The sequence below is a fragment of the Colias philodice genome, chromosome 12 (genome assembly GCF_061535455.1).
Source record: "Colias philodice isolate Cphi_HAF_F1 chromosome 12, ilColPhil1 Martin Lab GWU primary, whole genome shotgun sequence".
NCBI lineage: Eukaryota > Metazoa > Arthropoda > Insecta > Lepidoptera > Pieridae > Colias > Colias philodice.
In genome coordinates this window covers 10,571,798-10,597,231 of record NC_143097.1, presented here as the reverse complement: position 1 = coordinate 10,597,231, position 25,434 = coordinate 10,571,798, and the positions used below count along the sequence as shown (strand labels likewise).

The following is a 25,434-nucleotide window of genomic DNA, read 5'->3' as shown; positions in this document are numbered from 1 at the left end:
GGTCAAATCTAGGAATGGAATATAAATGATTTAAGAACAGTTAGAAGGTAATATAAAAATGGTAGGGTAATTTCAGTTATCACTTAAATTACCCTATCATTTTTAATTTTTATATTACCTATATAAGTAGAGATATCTCTCTACTAATATAAATGCGATGAGGTGCTATTGAGCACTAAGTACTGTTAGAAAACATACCCTGGGCAAAGCCTGGGCAAAGGCAGGGTAAATGTATGTATTATTTGTCACCTCCGATGATATTGAAAAGACCTATCAACAGAGTTAAAATAATTAACTTTTTAAATATATTTATATCGCTATTAATACATACCAATGAACGTTTATTTCGACTAACGCCGAAAAAAATTATAATTTTCAAATGCAATACATTACTTATGTTAAATATGTTTATCGTAAAAAGAGTTATTTGAAAAAATACAATGCACTTAGGTATACTAATTTCACTTTACTAAGGATTAACGACCCGACAAAACCTGAAAGATGGTGCCAATATTATAATTTAAAAAATAAAATCAATAAAAAGTAATTTAAATCCTGCCTTTATTTTCACCGGGAATACTACTTGTGTTGTATTTTTAGTAAATTACTTATAATAACATTATACATTTTAAAGTATATATTTAATACAATAGTTTGACAAAACAAAGAATATTCACATAAAATAAAACAAAGGCCGCTAGGAAGGCGACCTAACATAAAGAATATAATTTCCTATAACACACGAAGAGAGAAAAAAACGGTCAAGTGTTGGGCTCGCAACACTAAGGGTTCAGTACAAAAAAGCGTAATATTAACTGGAAAATAATTGATAAACCATTCAATTTATGACCATGCCAATCGTAAGTTTTTTTTTTGTTTGGCTTTGGTTGTTTATTATTTGTTGTTATAGCGCGAGCGGCAACATAATTAATACTTTATTTCAATTAAAATTAACAATCTAGTGAAAATTTATCTTTTCTGTACGGAACCCTAAAACACACACGTTACCGCTGACATCTTCACGATTTATTTCTTTGCATTTCAACGATTTAACTCTTAAATTTATTAATTTAAATCCGTGTTTTATTGGACGCGGCACTTAATATATGGTTTGATGACAAAATTATTTCCGCAGAAATAAATATGTCACATCCAGTAATTATAGCGTGTTTGGAAAATGTTGATACTTTATTGTACCTACCTACTTAATTACTAATTAAAACTGTAAGTTAAAGAAATTAAAAACTGTTAATATTTGTAAACGTAGATCGATGAATGTTTGTTTCTCTGTCACTCGAAAACAGCTGATCGATATGATTGCAATGAAAAATTAAAGTAAAATTTTTTCATCTTTTTTTAACACGTCTAATTTCTAATTATTAAGAAACTTTAAAGAATGTATTGTCACAATTGCAATTTTAACAGCGAAATAAAAATCCCAATTGTACCTAATAAAGCTTAAATTTATTAGCACTAAGGCCTATTATATAGAGTAATGTGCAAATATGCATTAACCATTAGACGTCGACCCTGAGTTTACAATGTTAGAAGTGTCTAATAAATTACTAGTAGGAGTAAAACACACGATAAAGTACAATATATTCTGCTTAAATATATCTGTTTGTTTGTTTCTAAGTGTGACAGTCTGTAACCAAACATTTCTTCATACACACACAGACAAAATTTAATTATTTGTATTTTTGAAATAGTGGTCCGCCCCGGCTTCGTGCGTGGTACCTACATGCATACAACATTTTTCCAAAAAAATAAAAAAATGTTGTTCACTTTTTTTTTTCTCCGTAAGAACCTTCCGTGACATAACAAAAACGTTAAAAGAATACCCGAAGTCTTGCCAAATTTTTGCGTTCTTCTGTCATCAACAATTTTGGGGATCATTTATGTCTAGATATTTATATAGGCTAGTCTTCAATACCATTTTATAGCCCTCCACGTTCATCCATTTAATCTTAATGAAAACCAATCGGCAATCAAAAACAATGAAAAACAAACTATGTAGCGTGAGATTATTACTCAAGTCTAGCCTAGGACATAGTTGAGTAACTACCGGGACAGGTCTTATGGCCTCAATTCCTTAGTCACGTGGAGTCAAACACGTGAATATTAGTTTTAAATATTTACTGGTCATGGTCAAAAAGATAATCTATATATATTTTTTTTTTGAATTTACGTAAATATTGCACATTTTGAAATAAGATACTTAAAGAAACGTATATAAGTATAAATAGAAACTTTTGATTGTTTTGAAGTGAAACTTCTGCATTGACAGTAAAATTTCAAGTCGAGTCATGGCAATACCGTCACGTCATGGAGTATGGCAACGATTTTGGTATCTTTGAATCTTGCCAAAGGATTTTCACTTCTGACACGTATGCTCAGCACACATGTTCTTTTTTATTTATTCAATAAGAATCGGTGATATTATGTTTGACATGAGAAATACTTACATTCCAAATAAATGGTAATAAATATTAAAATAAGCTTGCTTCTTCTTAATAATCTAACTCACTGTTATTTTGCAATAAATAAATTATTATTTAGAAGATAATCGCATCAAAAATATTGCAAAAGGAAATACGTTGCAGGATAAATATGGAAAAAGTGTCAAGTAAACACATTATGACGTCAATTATAAGGAAAAATAAATATGTATCTTATTTCAAGTAAACCACAGATTAAACGTAGGAGTTAGACAATAATACCATAATAACACGTAACAAATATTCATACTTATGCGTATTTTTATTAGCAAAACATGTTAGAGGTAAAAGAAATCAACAAGATAGAGTATTTTGGACTTTAGTATACACCTATAGTCGATATCCGCAATTATGAATGTTTACAGGTATAAATTATTGTCCTTCATAACACTAAGATCATATTAATTAGCATAGTTTTAAAAAACACGCTTGCGATCCTTGATAAATGTACAAAGTTTGAATTAAAACTCCGTAAAAGTGGGTCAAAATCGAACCTAAAGGAATCGATTTCATTTATATGAACACATTTATAACCCGTGCTAAAGATACCATTAAGAGCGTTTACAAAACAAAATAATATATTATTATGATTAAATTATTTTAGTTATTCCAACGCACTTGCATCAAAACTTAAAATAATTATGCAAAAAATATGTCTACCAATTTATGCAACCAGGCCAACTCAATATTGCATAAAATACTGCAAAATTTTTGAGTAATTTGCACTTCGAAAGCAAAGCAAGGTGATTTAGCTTGTCCATTTGATTTACATAAGAAATGACATTGAACGTATAATATCATAGAATTACTCATAATAAGGATTGACAATAACCAAATAATAACAATGCGTTTTAATGATCTTGCATCATTTGAAGCCTACGTGATACACGCCATGGATACCTTATGTTAGATGGCAAATGGGACCTTGATTCAAAGTCGACGACCTATGAAATCAATAATGTGACAACAGTTGTTTTTTTAATGAAATAAGCGTTTGATTTTTCCGGCAATATTTTTAATACGCAGTGGGTTTTCTCGAACGTATTTGACCATAATTTTAGATGACTGTGAATATTTTGGATGTCATAATATATCGTCACTATTATGTTTTTTTTTTTCTTTTTAATTCAGATTAGTCGAATGGTTGTTCTATATGCAGAATTATGCAGGAGAGAGACATAGTAAAAAAAGATAGAGTAAGTTAATAGGGTGTTTTGATATTGTGTTTCCGGGACTCGTGGATAGACTACTGAAAAGTGTGAATAGGGGATAAAATTTACCCTTTCGTTTGGTTATTGTGAACTTGATCATAAAGCTAGTTTATATTTTCTCAATTTTACTTTGATTATGCATTCTTAGTCGATCAGAAACGCAATTTGTAGTTTATAGTTCGTGTTATGAATACATTATGGCTACTATATTTTCTAGTTTAAAAACATATTAGTTTGTACCATAAATCTTTTTATTAGAATTCTTATTGGAACGATAGCATAACAGTAGTTTAATAAAAAATATAATCCTCGGTAAATATTTTAAAATTGTAAATTATATTTTTTCTTGTGTGTAATCAGTTAAATTAATGTTTACCGTTAATTCTAAAATATGGTTATTCTTTTAATTTTTATAGTAACTTGACATTAAATTATTTCATACAAATTGTTAGTTAATACTTTAGGTTAATAGGTTTGTTAAAACAATACGTACTTCATAATAATAAATGATCTATTAGGAAATATTATTACCGAAGTCAAAAGTAAAACTAAAAAGTGAAGAAAAGGTGAACGGAAAACTTACAGGATTATTTTATGCAAAATTCAACCCAGTCTTTGATCAATCGAAAGTTATACAGATTATAAAAGGTTAATAAATTTTAATGAACTTTTAAAAATACAAAATGAAAGTTTAACATTGTGAATAATCCATCTAAAGAAGGCTGTGAGAAAAAATAAATTAAACTTTTTCTTTAAATTTGTGTTGTGTCACAAAAAACAGTGAAGCATCTCACAATCGTTTAAAAAATAATTAATCTGTAATATCTATACTAATAAGATAATATAGTTTAGATAAGTAAATTTTTGTTTGAACACGCTAATCTCTGAACTAATGGTACGAACTGAAAAAATATTTTGTGTTGAATAGAAAATTATATGAAAATCAGGTACTACGTACGAATCAAATGGCTGAAAGTGCAGGGCACAGATAATTTATTGCATACATTTAAAACTTATAATATAGATATTGAAGAAAAACAATAAACCACGATACATTCGAACTAATCAGTAATATAATATCTAAGTGTTAATTATCACACCACTATAGAACCTAATACTAACCACAAACTCGACCGGAGAAAGGCGTCGACCTTGGTGTTACAAAGTTATGGCTTCTTATTATAGATTTCCTTATTTTTTGTACAAATTTGTACTTGAACCCTCCATTGTTAGAACATTGACATCAAAGGTATGAAATCTTGTAATTAGTTGATTTTGTTAACCTAAATAGGGCGGAGGTAAAAAATATTAAAAAAACAGTTTTTGTGTTATTATTTATTCGTATATTAGGACCTATTTTAATCGTATTCAAGAAAATCTAAGAATATATAATCATAAGTACGCGAAAATTGGGTGGTAATTATTTGACCTTAGCCCGTCAAGGTACAAGAACTAGAGCTGCTACAGTCCCTAGCTTCTCTTTCTTCTGGAGCAATATGAAAGCTTTTGAAGCATGGTGTAGCACATAAAGCTACTTTGCAGATGTTACAAATAATTCTCGATCGTTTTTGAATGCTTTTCGTGCTACATAATCGACATCTAGTAAATTTTTCCTGGTTTTCTGGGTAGTGTGGTACAGAAGAGCGTCTGATTTCAGCGGGTACTCCGAAATTCCCACCTTGTTTATTCTTGAAAATAATACTTGTTGTTCTTTTTTTGCATGTGAATCCATCTATTAGACTCCGAGCCAAACGCGCATATTTACAGTTAGCACTTTGGTATGCTATGCCTTGGAATCTTATCTGACCAATTTTGTTAGTGCCCCAAAGTGGTGCTTCCGAGATACTTTCGTCACTGCTTTCAATATCGGAGAGATTTCCTTCTAAAATTATCTCGATTGCAGTGTCCGAAAGCTTCTTTTTCTTGATGTTAGTATTCGACATTTTCTGAAATAGCAATTGCGAGAAGGGTAATGGTAACTATATAACCACCAAATACTATAATATGTCGGTGTAACCAGGCAATGGTATAAGTTTTACCACCGAGTTTACAATGATTTTCTGAATAGTACAAACTTCATTTCAAAAATTACTATAACAGTCATGCAGCTAAACATATTCAATAATGCTACCAAATATCACAAAACCATTTACCGGAATCTTAGTAGAACAAAATTATAACTAACGCAACCACATACCTCCAATTTTCAAATTTTTTCGATACTTTTTTTTTAATTGTTGGTAGTTTGTAAACTTTTTCAGTTACGTTATTGCCAGGTCTAATAAAAGTTTATACACTATTTACACCTTCCAAAAGATGAATTTATGAAATCATGCATAAAACGTTCCTTGGTTTATGGTCAATAAACTGAGGTGGTAACCAATTGGCCTTTGCCCTATTAAGGGTTAAATACGTATGTCCGCGCTTTTGATATGTCAGTTTTTCTTTTAATTGTCATGTTGTTAATGCTTAAAACTGTTTAAAAGAAATCGGAGAATTTTAGATTAAAATAGCTATATATCTGTTTGTGTATCTCAAGCTGTATGGACCTATTAAAATAAAATTCATTTTGCGGGTAGTTTTTTAATAAAATCTACAGTAGATAAGTTAGTGTCAAATAAATTAAAGTCAATGTATTAAGTATTAACCTACATAACTGTAAACGTGTAAAATTTAATGTCCTATTCTGTAAAATTATTCTCAAATGTACCCAATAAATTAAAAAAAACCTCTAATAATATTTTTTTTTTCACAGTTCCACTCCGTGACAGACAAGCGGTCACAAACAAATGACTGCGGAGAGAACAGCGTCACAATCGTCACCGAGAAGAAGATAGAAGATGACGCTTCTGACTCGTCTAGCGGAGAAAATGTAGATATAGAAGGTTAGTTAATTATTTATTTAAAATAATACAAAAAAATACTGGATAGTTGCGAACATTAACTTTATTTTTAACTAGCTGCGCTTTGCGGTTTCACCCGGGTGGCTCCGCTTCTGTTGCTCCTGGGCTATCTAACACCGAAAGAACTTTTCAAATAAGACCAGTAGTTCCTGAGATTAGCGCGTTCAAACAAACAAACTCTTCAGCTTTAAAATATTAGTATAGATAACTTCAAAGACTCGACTAAAAGCATGCTTGGCATGGCTGAACATTTGATCGTAACAGTGTGAGAGATTGTATAATCGCATACGAAATATGAATATTTTCCTGAAATTTACATTAAATTACATATTTCCGCACTCATAATATGGATATCATGTGCATATTCATTATTATCACAAAAAATACACGCTATAAAATGACCATAATATGGGAAATTACAATATGTTTTTATTGTTTTTACAAAAAGGTTATGTTAATATTAACTCTGACATAAGTAACAAAAAGACCGGAAGATTCACACACAAACACTATTCAAACTTGATAAAGGTAAATTCAAATTATTTGATTTCCTGCTATTCTATTATAGGGTTGCCTCATTTCTTTTAACAGGGGAAAATAAAAAAATTTTATATTACCTAACAATTTCATTACATTTACTTAGTTACCTATAGTTTTGTGTTATGTGACAAAAAAAATATTATCTCATAAACTATACGAAGTCGAAGCCATTTTTTTATATGAAAATTATAAATATAAAATGTATTTTAGTTTCAAACTCAGACAGCCCTGGTGAAAATGTTATTTTTGTTTCATGTTGACGCTTTTAGATCAAAAGATAACTTCAAAACGACTGATCTTTCACATAAAACATATTTTTAATTACATATAACGGAACATTAAAAAATACTCAATGAAAATTTAAATATAGGTTACAAAACATTTTTTTATACAAAAAATATGCGTTAATTTTACTTAATAAAGAGTGCTATCATGATTTTGATATACGTTTCATATCTATAAATTATCTGTTAAATACTAATTTGAAAATCAATTTTTCATACTTACAAATTTTTTTTAGAAAGTAGGTATTACTGTGTAAGTAATAAGTATCCTAGGATCTAGGTTGTCAATAAAATACTTAAAAATCACATCAAGTTAAAAAAAATGAAACATATCACGATTTTTTGTTTTTTTTTATTTTTAAATCCCCAAAACGGCTTAACCAAGGAAGTTAAATGTTGACCCATACAGGAAGTAGCGTAACGACCAAAAACTGTGTCAATGTCACATTATATTTGCATTGTTATTATCATGAGATTGTCATAACCTCAGAAACCCTTTCAATAGCTATCAAGGTACAATTTTAAATATTATACACGTCTGATAATAAAAGAAAGGTCATGTGTCAGTTAGATAATAGAATTAGATTGTAGGTCATGCTTAGAAACACTAATAATATTTGCAAAAAACTAAACCGCCTTCAAAACTGGCCAAAATTTAAATATGGCTAATTGGAGTGCATTTGCCTTCAAATAAAAAAAATTATCAAAATCGGTTCACTCAGTCGAAACTTATGAGGCATCAAACATAAAAAAGTCAAATTGAGAATCTCTACTTTTTTTAAGTCGTTTGATAAAAATACTTATAGGAAAAGTTAAGATTGATACAAAACCTACATATTACAAGAAAAATCACCACGTATCTAATGTTAATTTATCACTAACTTATACATAGAGCAGGAATAGATTTATAATGAAAATCAGAAATGTTGCTCTGTATAGAACTGTGACCAAGGAGGTTGGCATAATATACGAGATATAAAAACCACTCGCCATTTGTATAAAAAATCGTTGTTTATTCATTGCACATTATATATTGGAATCGATATCTTTTTTCCTTTAGAAAAAATAAAAAATCGCTCTGCACTTTTAATTAGCTGCATTTGTAATAATTTCAATATAGTGATTTAACATTTTAATTAAAAATATATATTTTAAATAATTTATATTTCCTAAGCAAACTTCCTTTAATTCTTACATAACATTACCACTAAAATTTACTCACTGTCAGCACAAAACAATAAGAATTCTTGTATTTTTCGTAGGTACATAAAAAGATTAAATCACTTTATGAATAATTCATTGTACATTACACCAAGGCTAAATGCGCAGAAACTGATTCTAATGGCGTATGCAAATTTCGTGAGGAATGTGTCCAAACAATTACATATATTTAAGTGCAATAAACATGTTTGAACGAAATGAAATTACCATTAATTATAATAGAAATAATAAAATCACCTGGTGATTTAACTATACATACTAATATTATAAAGTTGAAGAGTTTGTTTGTTTGTTTCCCGCTAATCGAGGGAACTACTGGTCCGATTTGAAAAATTCTTTCGGTGTTAGATAGCCCATTTATCGAGGAAATCATCACGCTTAGACTAACAGGAGCGGAGCACTGCGGGTAAAACCGCGAGTACAGTTAGTAACAAATATACGACGTGTTGTTTGGCTTTCCTACGTAATAGTTAATAATCGTTATTAGAGCATTAAATATTTATAAAGAAAAATATTGGCGGGAATTTTTTGTTCGATTAAAAAGCAATGACCAAAAAAACGTGCAATACCATTTTAAATTTATTAATACTTATCATTCTTATAAATAGAGAGGAATATATTATGTCAATTTTAATTATGTACAATGTACATTATTCCGACAATACAAAAAATATATAAAATTAATAAAATGTATTATTTGTATTCGACTTTATTTCGTTCTAATCATCATAATTATCATGTATCTAAAAATAAACGCATGCATAATAAAATAATTTAAAAGTGACACAATTATTATCTAGTGATATCATCTTTGTTTACGATTTGAGATCATAATTTTCACGCTTATTACTACGGTATTTAGTGATTAGTCACAGTTTATCAAGAATTACTATGTAAGGTAAATATTATTTCATTAAAGAAATTTCTACGAATATCATAGTCATTCTTAAATAAATATGCGGTCACTAACTTTTGTCTTGTTAATTTTTATTCTTCATTATCTAAAACTGTACTAGTTAACTATATTTGTCTAAATAAAAGTTTATGAAGTGAAACTTCTTTGTTGAGAGCAAAATTTCAAGGTCTCGTCACAGCAATACTGTCACGTCAAGGAGTAAGGCGACGATTTTGGTATATTTCTATCTTGCCAAAGAAGTTTCACTTCTGATACGTGTGCTCTTTATTTATTTGTTATTTTAATCTGTATATATAAAACTCAAAGGTGACTCATATAGTGATCTATCAACGCACAGCCACAGTATTACAATATTATTTCCAAGGAAAGGAATCGCCTTTGATGTCGCGCGATGCCGCCGCCAGCGTAGGTACTTACGCTGCCACACGAAAATATGCTAGGGTTGCAACAAATGGGAAATAAAACAATTTTGATTATTAATATTATGATGAAATCATTTATTCATATGTACATTCAAAATAATTGCGATTATTAAATCTGATGTAATTATAAAATATTATTTACGTGGACACTTTATTTTTGGATGTTCTTAATTGTATATTATACCATTTAACTAAGTAATGCATTCGCATTGGGATGTACAATCTGATTAGAAAATAATGAGGACAACATATACATAGCTTTGATTTTAATTCAACAGATACAATTAATACAATCTTTCTGAAATATTGTTTCCTTCTGGGATTTCAATGTAGATTTACATCCGTAAACGGAACAGTTTTTGCGCGTCATAATAGAATATGTAAGTACCTATGTATAATAAAATTATTACACAAAAAATACGACTGCGTCGTCCTTTCGCGATAGTTAATGCAAACTCAGCGTGATTGCATTAAGCGGCCCGCGTCGCCCGACCCCCCGCCAGTTCCCCTCCGTTTCTCTGCACAAGTACATTCGTCGCCATACTGTAGGATGGTAATACTGTGGCACAGCCCAAACCACTGGACGTATCGGCCTGAAATTTGGCATGCAGGTAGATGTTAGGACGTAGGCATCCGCTAAGAAAGGATTTCCCGAAATTCTTGCGGGAACGGGGAAAACGGGGATGCACGTATAAAGTCGTGGGCGGAAGCTAGTAATTAATAATGTTCTTAACATATTTTACATTTAGGACACAAAACCAATCATGATTCATACAACGTCGGTTCGAAAGAATTTAAAATAAAACCAAATTTGGTTCGATTACGGTACATGTCGCACCAAGTGGTAGGAACCGTTATTAATACACTGCCTTCATTTCATTATATTTTTAACTTACCGCCCGCGGCTTCGCCCGCTTTGTCTAAAACCTAATAAATTATATACTAAAACCTTCCTCTTGATACACTCTATCTATTAAAAAAACCGCATCAAAATCCGTTTCGTAGTTTTAAAGATTTAAGCATACAAAGGGACATAAGGAGTAAGGACAGAGAAAGCGACTTTATTTTATACTATGTAGGTCACTACCTACATAGTATAAAACAAACAAAAAAAATATTGAAAATTACTTAGTGTAAAACGATTATTATTTTTAATCACTATTAAAAATAATAATCGTTTTACACTAAGTAATTTTCAATATTTTTTTTATCAAGTAACTTTTAAATCGTGTGAAAACAGGGAATTTTCCACTTGAAAAACCTGTTTCTATGCTTTTTATGAATTTAACAAACTGCACACTTTTATTATCCATTGGCTTTATTACATGATAAGCAAATGATTAAACCCGCACTTACGTATTTTTCAGGTCTTATCTTTTTATCTAAATTGTATCCATAATTGCAGAATTTTCCAACGTACAGAAATTCGCAGTTAAAAATATGTGAAATTCGTAATTACAACTAGTGCAATTATCTATAACTATGAAAATAAAAACATAATGGTACGTTTATGTTCCCATACTTTATTCTAAATCGCACATGGCTGGCCATTCTGCGTCAGGAATGACCCTCTTTAGACCTTATTCATTAATCAAATTCATAAAAGCGCAAGCCGGATGCTTTGCTAAGGCTTTACTCTTATTAAGTCATCTTAAATGTGTCATGACGGTCGTCATTACTACGTCATAAGGTGTTATAAGGTTGTGAATGACTCATTAGCGAAATGTTACAGTTATCCTTTGGAAATGTACCGTAATTGTAAGCGAAATTTTCTTTGTTTACTCGCAATAAATAGCCTATGACAGTAAGTAGTACGAATATAATATTTTGTTTTATGAGTGTGAGTTTTTGTTAACCGTAAATATTTGTTTATTTGGGTTTGTAGGCTAGACAAACAAAAAAACTATTATTATATGAATAAACTTTTTGCATGTATGATAAGTAAGATTACGAAAAGATTATTTTCTATGATTGTCAGTTTTTAGTTCAATATAATAATCATTTCATATATTTTTGAAATTATAGTAAACCTTAGTAAAAACCAAATAAAGTTTAGTACGATTTTTCGAATTAATGTCAATCTCTATCCATTTCGCGTATAAAAACTTACCTTTTTGTGCGTGTGAACCGTTTCGAGCTTAGTTTAAAAATATCTTAAAAATACTGCAGTTATATGTTTATTCAGTCACACGTTAATTAATGTCTTTATTCAAATAAACAGACATTCAAATCCAATGCCATAAGGCTTGAGCTTAAGTTGTTTTTTAATTGTAATTTATAAACCAATTTGTTCCTTTTAAAGTTAAACGTGTCGTGGCCATCGCGATTCCTGTCTGATTGATATGTTATCGAATTAACTAATTATTTAGTTCAATTAGAACTCATTTAAATAGTTTATTCTTCATAGACATGTATATTATATGGCTAACTTCTTGTTGTACCTAGTAAGTATGTAGTAACATACACATAAATAACAGAGATAATTTAATAAATATCTAATGATGAATATTCTTTAAAATATAAAGCAATTGTCATAAAAAATTTGGCGTAAAAATATGTGAATATATGTTATAATATTTGCACTAAAATACGAGTCATTCATTATATAAAGAGGCGATGAAGAATAGGATTAAAATTATAATTATTGCACGCCTCATAAGCGAAGCGTTGAGGTGGGTACTACTGTCACTTCGCGCAAAACATCTAATTTTTCAAACTTAAAATGTCTTTATGTATCATACATTGCACTTGTAAGATAATACATACACACACATATTAAGAAAAAACACTATTTTTAACATTCATGATATTTTTGATGTCATTTTTGTTATTTAAACTAGTTAAAAAACAGTTTAAAAAAGTTCTGTCTTGGACGTCCGTGTGTCTGTATGTGCGGAGGATTTTCTTGTTAACACGATAGCGACCGAAATACTTTACTAATCGAGTCTTTTTTTTTTCTCTTACGCTTGAGTATGCTCAGGAATAGAACCCTTTCATTTTTCAGGGTCTGATTCGATGTGGTTTAATTGTTATTAAATAAACAAAAATAATAATTAATAAATAATTATTAAAAAAAATTATGAGGCGTGCACTTTTGGATTTTCCAAATTATTTTATATCTATGTCGTGGCCATATCGTAGATTTGCTCATTTCATGATATGATCGATCATTTCACGAAATGGTCGCATTTCATGAAATGGCCAACATAGTTTGATCAGATCGTTAAATCGTCAACGTTTCACGATTTGGCCATCCACATTTGGCCAGATCGTATAAAATATAAAGAGTCCATAAAATATTAAAATTCAGAACATTCTAAAAACTTGTTTAATGTCATTTAAGTTAGTGCCGCGGCAGCGGCCGGCGAATGCTAGAAGCGAATCGTTTTTGCAATAAAAAACAGTTAGGTTAGGTTAGGTTAGACTTTGATAAACAACGCACGAGCCGAGCGAGCAAAGCGAGCGTGCCGCGGCAGCGGCCGGCGAGTGCCAGAAGCGAATCGCTTTTTAAAAAACAAACAATTATAATACTATAGTAGGATATATAAATATATATCCTAAAAGAAAAAATGCGTCTTAAATTATTTTATTTAAGACGCATTTTTTCTTCAATACATATAAGATATCCACATTTTCCATAGTACTCGAACCGTCGTAAATTCTTTGCTATGACTTTCTTCATATTGTTATTAAACGAATTATGAAGTTTTTAACTGCGAATAATTAAATTTTCGCCAGCAGCCGCCATCTTATCACATAAACACAGAGCTTGCAGCGCCTCTAGCAATAATAAATGTAACTATTTTACGATATGATCATATAATTTTGATCATTTCATGAAAAAACCGCGCGTTTAGTTGGCCATATCGTGAAACGATTTCTTATCATTGATCTGCTCAAGCCACATCATGATGTGGCCAAACTAAATTGGCCATTTCACGAAATGCGACCATTTCGTGAAATGGCCAGTCATATCATGAAATGAGCAAATTTACGATATGGCCACGACATCTATACTAATATAATAAAGCTGAAGAGTTTGATTGTTTGAACGCGCTAATCTCAGGAACTACTGGTCCGATTTGAAAAAATCTTTCGGTGTTAGATGGTCCATTTATCGAGGAAAGCTATACGGCTATATTATATCATTACGCTAAACCAACAGGAGCGGGTGAAACCGCGGGGCAAAGCTAGTGATGATTATCTTCAAAATATAATGAAATTATCATAAAAAAACTTAATTGAAAAGAGGATCATAAACCTCTCTTTTAAACAAAACACAATATTGCAGCTAATACATAATTGCATAAATGAGGAAATAATATTTCACTGTTAAATTGAGGTTATTTCTAATAATGCTGTATAAATTTATAAAAGGTCAGGCTAGATCTAAGTTTATTTACTTTCAAACTTTGAAAATAATTTATATGTCTGTGTTTATTTTATTCATAAATTATACCTATTACATAAATTACAATAAGTAAAACAAGAGTTTTAGTGAAGTCGGATAAAAGTGAAGTCCCATGTTCCCAAGTGGGGTAAGGGGCAGATGCATTATGCATACATCTGCTTCACTGATCGATTTTCTTTAGAGACAAGTAGGTGATCAGCCTTCTGTGTCCTGCCAGACCGAGACATTTTTTTTCGTCTCCACCAGGAATCGAACCCAGGACCCTCGGTTCTACGCTCACGTGTCAACCACTGTACCAAGAAGGCGGTCGAAGTCGGGATAAGTCATATTATTTTCGTATTTCGCTGTCGTGGTATTTTTTTTAGCAAGCCTATAAAATAAAACCCAACTAAGAATTCTACGCAAAACACTAAACGCATTACAAACAAACATACTACGTGTGAAAAATAATAATAATCTGACCATAATAATTAATAACTTAATAATATCTCATCTGTTCTAATTGATAATATATTATAATAATTGCACCAGCACATAATATTAAATGCGTATTAACATGTCTAATTACATAACAATAATTAATAATAAACAATACAATTTTTAAATCACTACATATTAAAACAAAGGTGCTGTCGCTGTCTGTCGGATTTTGATTTTTTAATAGATAGAGTGATTCTCGAGGAAGGTTTTACATAATATTTTATATTTTTTTAGGTTTTCACAAAGCGGGCGAACCCGAAGCCGCGGGCGGAAAGCTAGTATTATATGTATAATTGTCGTATTAATAATATAAATTAGTTTTGCAAATATTATGAAGTAAATTGTTTGTTTACACAAATCTAATAAACGTTTGCGCGGATACAATGCCAAGGCCACGTCATGATCTCATTGAATGAAAAATATATGCAGTTTTCTACTGCATAGTGTATTCAGTATTGCATGCTAGACACGCAGCGTCTTTCCAAACTATACAAGGCCAGTACGCAACGGTGTGAAACTAATCACGTATAGTTTGGAAATAACTTTTTTACAAAGTTCTTCCAATCTATACAACAGCAGTACGCGAATACTCGCGTATACTTTGTAGTGAAGTAAGTAAGAATAGCGCTCCAAAATATACAGCGCCAGTACGCATGCGGACTAATCGTGTATGTTTCGGAGTAAGCGCGGCGTCTTTCCATTGCTCGCGTTTATATTATTGTATTGCTGTTTTGAAATCTATTATTAAAATGCTTGTGTATTGTGTATGTAATGTTGCGTACTGATCGTATATTTTTTGTATCGAGGATGCTTGTGTCTTCGTTCCCGACTATATTGCACGACTTACAATTGACAATAGTACTAAAATGTAAGAATCTAATATTTTAAGTCCAGAAGAAGACGGTTGCGAGGCGACGCGACGGAGCCCCGCTTCGCGGGGCACCTATTTTTATGTAGTTAAAAAAAACACGAACCTAACCTAACCCATAGGTAACCCTTATATCTGTTACCTATTTATTTTTCTAAGCTTACCTAATAATATTTTTATTCCATATTTTACTGAATCAATCAAGAAGAATAAAAGTAGATAGATATAGCTGTACAAGTCTTTGATTGCCTATAATATATTTATTATTTCGCTCAAGCGTAAGTAGTGTAGTAGGTATATTTAGTTATATTTTGCGTACTGATCGTGTATAGTTTGGAACGAAGAAGCAAGCATCCGCGTTACAAAGTATACACGATCAGTACGCAAAATTCGTGTATATATTGTAATAACAGACTTAAAAAACAGCATTACAAAGTATACACGAGCAGTTTCCTATGGTTGCGTTCTGGCTATGTATAGTTTGGAAATACGCAGACACGCACGCCATCTTTAATTGATAATAACGAAATATGTTTACTTACAATAATTAAATAAATAATAATAATAAAATTATATTCCTTGAAGTACGAGGATGGTTCTTATGTAGAGAAAACGTCAATACTCAATATGTACCTACCACGGGCGAAGCCGGGGCGGACCGCTAGTTTTTTATAAAAGTAGAAATGAGAAATAAGGTGAAAATGTTAATATATTCGTCTTAAAATATAATTATCATAGCCTTTTATTTAATTAAATTACACATTAATTAAAAGACATTATTTTTACAAAAATACTTACATCATTTGAATTTGCACAAACATACCGACTAACTGTTCTTTATTATCTTACTATCTATAATATTTATTATTATTATAGCATTGTATTTATTAACTTGTTTCCAAAAATAACTATGAATTACGTTATCATCGTACAAAATTGTTTATTTTGAACATTGTGAATGGACAATTTGTTAAATAACTACACTAAAAGGCCAGAAAGTTCCAGTCCTATTTACATACTAATGCTTTACTTTTGTTGAAAAGTAATACAAAAGACGACATAATTTGCTATCTACAGTTTCTATTTTCCCGCCTAACTGTTTAACATCACAATTTGAATTTGGAACACTTCATTTCATAATTGTTTTGTTTTTTTTTTCTTAGGCGGCCAAGGTTTCATTTTCTTTTTCTACTATTGATAATATCTATGGTCTACTTATTGGCACAGATAAAATAGGCGGGAAATAATTAAAAAAAAAATGGTAAAAGAAGTGAGAACATTTTTAATTATAAATTTTGTTATTTAAGCCACTTATATACGTAAACAAATACTTAAAAAAATATACGGAAAGAAAACTAGTCCGAACATGACTTGGAAAAATGTCTGCCATAATGATTGACATGATACTTTGACATGATGTCATGTATTTTGAAGCTATAATAATTACATTTGATGTCGGCCCTTTTAAACAAAATACGTAAAGTTATTTTTTTATGTAACGTATACATGGTAAACATAAAAACAGTTTTTTATATTCAACTAAGTATATATAGCTTTTTGAACGACAAAAAAGTGGAAAAAATAATGTTTATGTAAGTACTCCCAATGCATCATGTTCAAATCACAAAAAATCAAGAGTACCTAGGTAAATATAGTAGAAATTATTGATATCAAATTACCAATTAGAGCTGATTTTGTCAATAAGCTGTGGACAGTTTTCAGTGTTTTAACAAATTTGATAATATATTGTTATTTGTTCGATAAAATTTAAAACATTTGCTTGATTTTTTTTTCAAAATGTCGTATTTGTCTTTAATTTATCCTTTAACATAGTAATTTTCAAGTACGAACCATATGTTTATATAGAACAATTACTTTTTTTACCAATCTTACGACATTTTTGAGAGAAACAAAAAACACAATTACCCTCAACAAAACATGTTTGTCGACATTTCGATAAGTTTTGCGGTCAAGTACAACTTGAAATTGCTTTATTCATTGTTTTAAACATCATTATATAAATTAAAAGCATAAAAAACTTAATTAATATGCTAAACGAGCTAAAGGTATTCATGTATATGGTAATTAATGTTGAAGAAAATATAAAAAGTTTTTCTCATAAAACACAGGATGTTTAACAAGGTCGATACACACCTTTATCAAAGGTTCATAGTCAATAATAAAACCGGCCAAGTGCGAGTCGGGCTCGCGCACAAAGGGTTCCGTAGCAGCAAATATAATAAATTACAGTTAAATCAACCTATCTCAAAAACTATAAGAGATACTTTGATCAAACCAAAAATCGTTGAAAGAGTTAATTAGCATGCATCACCTCTATTTTTTTTAGAATTTTATACCCCGTAGTTATAAAAATAGAGGGGGGGGGACATACTTTTTACGACTTTGAGAGCTGATATCTCAAAAACCGTTCACTTTAAGAAAAATGTTTTTTAGAAAACTTTATATCATTTTAAAAGACCTTTCCATTGATACCCCACACGGGTATGTACATCGAAAAAAAAAATTTCATCCCTCAGTTACATGTATGGGGGGCCCCACCCCCAATTCTTTTTTTTACTATTTAGTGTCATATTTTTGTAGCGGTTCATACAACACATATTCCCATCAAATTTCATCACTGTAGTACTTATAGTTTCCGAGTAAATCGGCTGTGACAGACGGACAGACGGACAGACGGACAGACGGACATGACGAAACTATAAGGGTTCCGTTTTTGCCATTTTGGCTACGGAACCCTAATAAAAATTACAAAAATTAATTTACCTAATATGATCTAGGTATTTAAGTTATGAAAATGCTAAGAAAACTCAAGACTGCAGGTTTGAACAATTTGGCAATTTTTTTAACGTTTTTGTTAAGGCACTAAGAAGGTTCTTATCTCTATAAGACACGAAAGAGGAGCAATAGGGCAGAACAATATGTTGGCCGGGGTAGCAAAATTTATAATATACCTAGGGATATAATCCATACTAATATTATAAATGCGAAAGTAACTCTGTCTGTCTGTCTGTCTGTTACTCAATCACGCCTAAACGACTGAACCAATTTGCTTCAAATTTGGTATGGAGATACTTTGATACCCGAGAAAGGACATAGGCTACTTTTTATTACGAAATATGTACCACGGGCGAAGCCGAGGTGGACCGCTAGTAATATATAAATGTACAGGTAATAAATGTATAGATACAAAATAAAATCTAAACTCTGTTTCTTGTTCGCTGTTTAATTAAAATGTTCTATTTTATTGTATCTCAAATGTAACGTATGACTTCCTTATTGTTTTTTAAAGAATCTGATTTGCATTATTACGCAACCAAAAATATAATATTATACATCAAGTAACTATAGCAACATTTTTAAAACCTCATAAATCATTTTTGTACCAATAAAATTATAATACAAAGGGTTTACGCTACTACCTAGGTACTAGTCACCATACTTAATATGTAGTATAAAGCTGAAGAGTTTGCTTGTTTGTTTGTTTGAAAGCGCTAATCTCCGGAACTACTGGTCCGATTTGAAAAATTATTTCGGCGTTAGATAGCCCATTTATCGAGGAAGGCTATAGGCTATATTATATCATCACGTTAACAACAACAGGAGCAGAGAAATGCAGGTAAAACCGTACAGCACAGCTAGTATCATCGGAGCTTAATATTAAATTTTGCACAATAACTCAAATAACATGAAACTATAAAACAACAACATAAAGGAGTACTAAAATTTATGCTCATCATAAAATATTTTATTCTTCTGAGATACTCACAAACAAACTCACACATAAACATATATTAAAACTAGCGGTCCGCCCCGGCTTCGCCCGTTTGACCTACATGTTTACGTTTTTTTTCATAAGAAACATCCTCGTACTTCAAGGAATAGATTCCGCAGCGCACGCGATGACAGAATTTTTATTAAGGAATTTTTTACACCTTGGGTTACATTATTGCATTTTTGGTAAGGATCTCTATTTTTTTTGAAAATGCAATATAGCCTATGTTGCTCAGTGAAGATGCATCTTTCTAATGGTGAAAGAATTTTTGAAATCGGTCCAGTAGTTTATGCGTGAAAACCATCATACATACATACATAAGTACAAACCTTTCCTCTTTATAATATTAGTATAGACAACAAATCTAATATCGATTATTCCTATACATATTTGATACATATACACTAAATAAAAAAAATATACCGGCCGAATTGAGAACCTCCTTTTTTTGAAGTCGTTTAAAAATAACATCAAACAGTTCAAGGTTATAAAAAGTCATACAATCAAATAGCACCCAACATTCGTAGATTATCGTAATAATTACATAAGAATCCAGTTTAAAAGTGAAAGGTTTAACTGGTTATGAGCACATGTTATGCTTAAACGTAGTTGCTCTTATTTCGTTTTTACAAACATTAATTACTGTTATGGATGCCCCCGTTTTATTGTTACTCGCTACTTATTATAGAACAAAAACGTGTAAAATCCCCCTCCTTTAAATTAATGGTAGTCTGGAAGAGATCGCTGCCTAGCGATAAGGCCGCCATTTGTACATACTTGCATCTGTTTGTATTTTTCTGTATTAAATGTAAATCTTGTGTGTGTGCAATAAAGAATTATCTATCTAAAATTAACGTTCCAATTGCTTAAAAATAAAATGCAAAGTCACAGATAATAATATACTGATAATGCATGTATCGACTAAGCTTATGTTATTGTTAACAATGAAATAAAAATATCTCTTTAAATGAAACAACTATATTGATATTCGAATCTATTCATTCAATGATAACATGACCAAGGTATTAGGTAAGTAGCTGAATATTAAAAATATGTTAAACATTTACTAGTTTCGTCCGCATTGTCTTAAATTTACCAAATACTATGTAGTGATGTATCCAGGGGAAAAATCTGTTGTAAATATTGATCCAATAGAGAATACGCTATACTACAAATTAAAAACAAATGTACATCCTTAAACATGTAAAAAACAACATGTTGTTATGATAGTTTAACCGCAATACCGACTATTTAATCTCGAATAATATTTACATATCGGTAATACCTGTTCACCAGAGTATTCATTATAAAACACTGTTTCAAACATTGATGTTGTTTCGGTCATTTATTGATTCAACAAATATTACCTTTCATATCTATACATCTATACATCTATACAAATATTATAAAGAGGAAAGGTTTGATTTTTTGTTTGTTTGTTTGTTTGTATGAATTGAATAGGCTCCGAAACTACTTGGCAGATTTGAAAAATTCTTTCACTATTGGAAAGCTACATCATTTCTGAGTGACATAGGCTAGGTTTTATCCCGGAAATCCCACGGGAACGGGAACTATGCGGGTTTTTTTTTTGAAAACGCGGGCGAAGCCGCAGGCGGAAAGCTAGTTATTTATATAGTTAACATAATATTGAAATAATGGCAAATATTGGTTTAAGCTATTTTGTAAAGTTCATTGATAGATGAGAATTTTTACTGTCAAGTGTGATTACTAACCCACTTTTTATATTTGAGATAATCTTCTATTATATAAAAATGAATCCCAAAATGTGTTGGTAAGCGCATAACTTGAGAACGGCTGAACCGATTTCGGTAATTCTTTTTTTATTATATTCCTTGAAGTACGAGGATGGTTCTTATGTAGATAAAACGTAAATATGTACCACGGGCGAAGTACCGATTATGCTTCTTTGTCGCTCGTTCCGCGCTCTCGCTCGCACTTCAAGCCTTACATGGAACGCCTCAGAGCGAGGTAACGCCGCATGAGTCATGTTTTTTCGTGCGTGCAGCCGGCTCTATCGAATTATAAGACATTTGTCACGTCAAAAATAGGAAACAATATCTACAGTATTAACAGAAATATTTCGTCTCTTAATTTTTTTTAACATTTAGGAAATTATGAGAATATTATAACTCTAATGGCATCAAGATATAACATATTATTATTTCGTAATTATTAATAATGCATTGTGCGGAAATATTATAATATGTATATTATAAAAGCAAATACATATCTACATATTGTATAATAATAATCAGGTATTTTATTTTTTGTTTGGCTAGTTGAACGTCAAAATTCTAGAATAATATGAAATTAATATTAAGACATATTCATTGTTGCTATTTTTGTTTTATTGTAAAAAAATTAACATAAGTAATATTTATAAAATGACCAGTCATAATATTTAATTTCAATTTACACTAAATGATGAAATCAATTTTATTCTTCTCTATATTTACCGATATTTACACAGATTGGCATACCAAAACATTTAGAAATTAAAGTCTTTCAACTGATTTTAAACTGGATTTTTTTTTCATTATTTTATTTAACCCGACGTTTTGAATTCTATAGAATTTAGAGCAAGCGTGATTATTGCAAGAATCCAATAAACAATGCTTAATTGAAAATTAACTTTTAAATGAATTGTAATCTGCCTTAAACTACGAGTATAAACAAAAATAAATTTAATTCTAAATATAATATTATTTATTTATTTTTTCCAGAAAAATCCCTACCCCTAGTGGAACCACCATTACAAGTGAACCAATCCGAGGAGGGCCACGCGGCGCAGTGTGCGTGCCCGAACTGTGATGAAGTCCTCTCAAGATACGCGGAGTGCAGTATATGCTTGGAGCCTTTACAGGTAATTTTCATTATAATTAGTGTTTCTATAATTACTTCTATCTATTTTATAATCAAACCCTTGTAAACCTATTTCTCTTATATATATTGTCATTCCTAAACGTATTATTAATCAAGTTATATCGAAAAGTAACTAGGAACGTCAGTATTAAAATAACACAAGACCTAACGCACATAGTTGACATAACATTAAAATGGCGGTGACGCGATCTCAGAAGATTTTTCCTAATCAAAAAGCAGTAAGTAATTTTTGCACTAAAAACATTTGAAAGTTAGTAATAATTTATCCAATTCAAATTCATATAAAATTATTAGTAAATGTCAACAAATACGTGACAAGCTCTAATTATTATTGAAATCAAAGCCTATGTAAATAATATCGCTACTGGATTTAATATGCCTACGTAAATGGATACGCTCATTTATCACTTTGGCTAAATATCTGTCTGTAACAAGATTAGACTAGTATTGATAAATTTTATTTTATAGCTGTCATTAAATTGTATAACTACCGTGCAATGACTTAACATTAATCTCCATTAATAGGTACTTAAATATATTGATTGAAGACCTCATGAATTTATAGGATATAGAAAAAGGTCATTTCACGAATTTTGAAGCCAAATGTATTCTGTCTAATGTTCCAGACAGGATATCTTTTACATTCCCCCAGTTTCTACTATTTTTATATCATTGTAATGATTTTCTTCATTGTCTCCTGTATTATTAAGATTTGAATATATAGAGGAGACTGCCTAATATTGATTTTATGTTTCCTTTGTTACAATTTCAGAATCGTTTGTATGACAATGTTACATACATCCTTTAATATATATTTAATATTGTCTGCAAATTGCATTTCATTGATTTCTCAATCGTTATTTACTACTTCAGAATCTCTAATGTCAACCATATCGATTTTACCTTGATACATAAAAGTAAGCTCTCAAAATAACAACCGTTTTTAGTGACCATTAAAGTTTACTACTAGTTTTATTTACGAATAGATTTACTTTAAGGCAACAACTATATTCTTAATTGCTGTAATTAATTGTTCAAATGTTTTCATCGAGCAATCTATTGGTATTCCTTATTTGACAGTAGTTTATCTGAAAATGAATTAAAGGTTACATTCTGCGATATGTATGAACTTCAATCGTTTGAATTAACTCATCGTATTTAGTAGATATGTCTCTTGATTTTTACGCTACCATTTATTATAATTATTTCATCAGTAGTATTACCGTTATTTCGCTAAGGAACAACTTCACAGTCAAGAATTTATACATATTTCAGCTAAGCTAATATCGTAAAATCAAATTATAAATTAAATTCATGGTAATTAATTATCTTATCAAGCGAAATAGGTATGTTTTTATAAGCTTCTCAAAATCCTGGATAATTTTATTCCCAAGAAATCTTTTCGTATTCTTATAATCTTATCTATCATAATATCTCAACTATAATCTGAATGGCTTTATTTCATGTCTACTTAACTTTCAATAAAATTAAATTAAAATGAAATATTGACATGGATATACTCATTTTTAGCCGGTAGCATAATATGATAAGTATCTATGTCATGACAACTCAAAAGTGCTTCTAGAAGAATTCTTTCAAAAGTCGTTCTAGATTCTTCTAGATACTTCTGTATCATTGAATAAATGTTTGACTTTTCTTGCAGTGTTGTGGTCCCTGCGTATGTCCGTGGTGTGGTGGGGTGTGGTGTGCCCGGTGCTCCCGTCGCATGACCAGATGTGCTTGGTGTAGAGGTGCCCTGCGGACCCCAGCGACCCCCTGCCTTGCGCTGCAACGCCTTATCAATGATCTGATGCTGCCTTGCAGGAATTATAGGTAAGAACCTTTGTATGTTAGAGATAATATGGTAGCCAATTGATTTTGACATTTTTAGTCCTCTAGATGTCTTAATACCTATTATTGCTTAATACCTTTGAGGTAAAAGTTTCGTATACTGATATAAAAAAGGTATGTTAATAACTGAACTATGTTCATAACTATCAAAAATGTTAGTAGGTACTTCGTAATGTGAAAAACCTAAACAGAAATAATGACTTAAAAACAGCTCAATAATCCTCATCCTACATATTTTATTTCTTATTGAAATTTTATTGTAGGTACACGTGCCACGTTATAATAAAATGTCATAAATAAAATATCATGTTATTATTTTCGAAACATTATCCGTAGTAACGAATTTTTTCGGAATAAAACCTCCAAAACACTTAACCTTTAATGGTTTTAATTAACATTCCGGAAAGTAAGGGAAAATGTGAATTTCCTACCTGATAAGTTTGGCCATTAAGCGGGTCTAATATTTTGCTTCCATTACGCTTTCCACTCGATTATTTCCTAACAAAAGCTGCGGGTTGAGGCAAGATGATTTGATCACTTTTCAATAACCTTTCGCGAAGAATTCGGAGCATTTAGGGACCGTAGCATATTAACGCTAGGCAGAAGCTGTTAGCATAATTCTGCGTATACGATAAGTTTAAATTTGTTTGACCCTGTCTACCTCGCAGATTATATAATTTGATTATATAATTGTGATTAATTCATGTCAATTGATAAACAATGTTTCTAATAATTGAAAACTTTTTAAACTTTTCACTAATAAAACAGAGTTCAGTTTGAAATGAAATAGTCTTTGTCCTGGAATAACATTCCAAGATATTTATGCCAATAACCACAGATACAAAATAAACTCTGTGACAAAGCAAAAAGGTTTTATATCACGCTCTTACTCCGCCAATAAAGTTTAATATCAAACGCAGACGACAAGCAGATCGTAAAGATTTTCGTTAATTAGGATTATGTTTACTGTTATACCGTTATAAACACAATTAGTTTATGGTATTGCAATATATTTGGGAAAATGCGGAACAATCTTTAAATCCTAATAACGATATAGGTATAATTTTACCTTTATGGTTGTGTTTGTGAGCATACAAAAAACACTATTACGTGACAATGTATTTAACGCACG

The 25,434-nt window shown here is 30.6% G+C and overlaps 2 protein-coding genes across 4 annotated transcripts in view; one reads left to right on the top strand and one right to left on the bottom strand.

Moving 5' to 3' along the window:
* Positions 1-25,434, bottom strand: part of Ac76E (adenylate cyclase type 2 Ac76E) — a 209,507-nt gene that overhangs the window by 87,123 nt on the left and 96,950 nt on the right. The gene's annotated exons all lie outside the window — the stretch shown is intronic.
* LOC149484260 (uncharacterized) overlaps positions 1-25,434 on the top strand; it is a 64,049-nt gene that overhangs the window by 32,349 nt on the left and 6,266 nt on the right. For both annotated transcript variants that reach the window (XM_089701813.1, XM_089701812.1), the window contains exons 2-4: positions 6,465-6,594; positions 22,292-22,431; positions 24,115-24,284. In XM_089701813.1, coding sequence (XP_089557939.1) covers positions 6,465-6,594; positions 22,292-22,431; positions 24,115-24,284 — 440 coding nt within the window. The remainder of the gene's footprint in view (positions 1-6,464; positions 6,595-22,291; positions 22,432-24,114; positions 24,285-25,434) is intronic.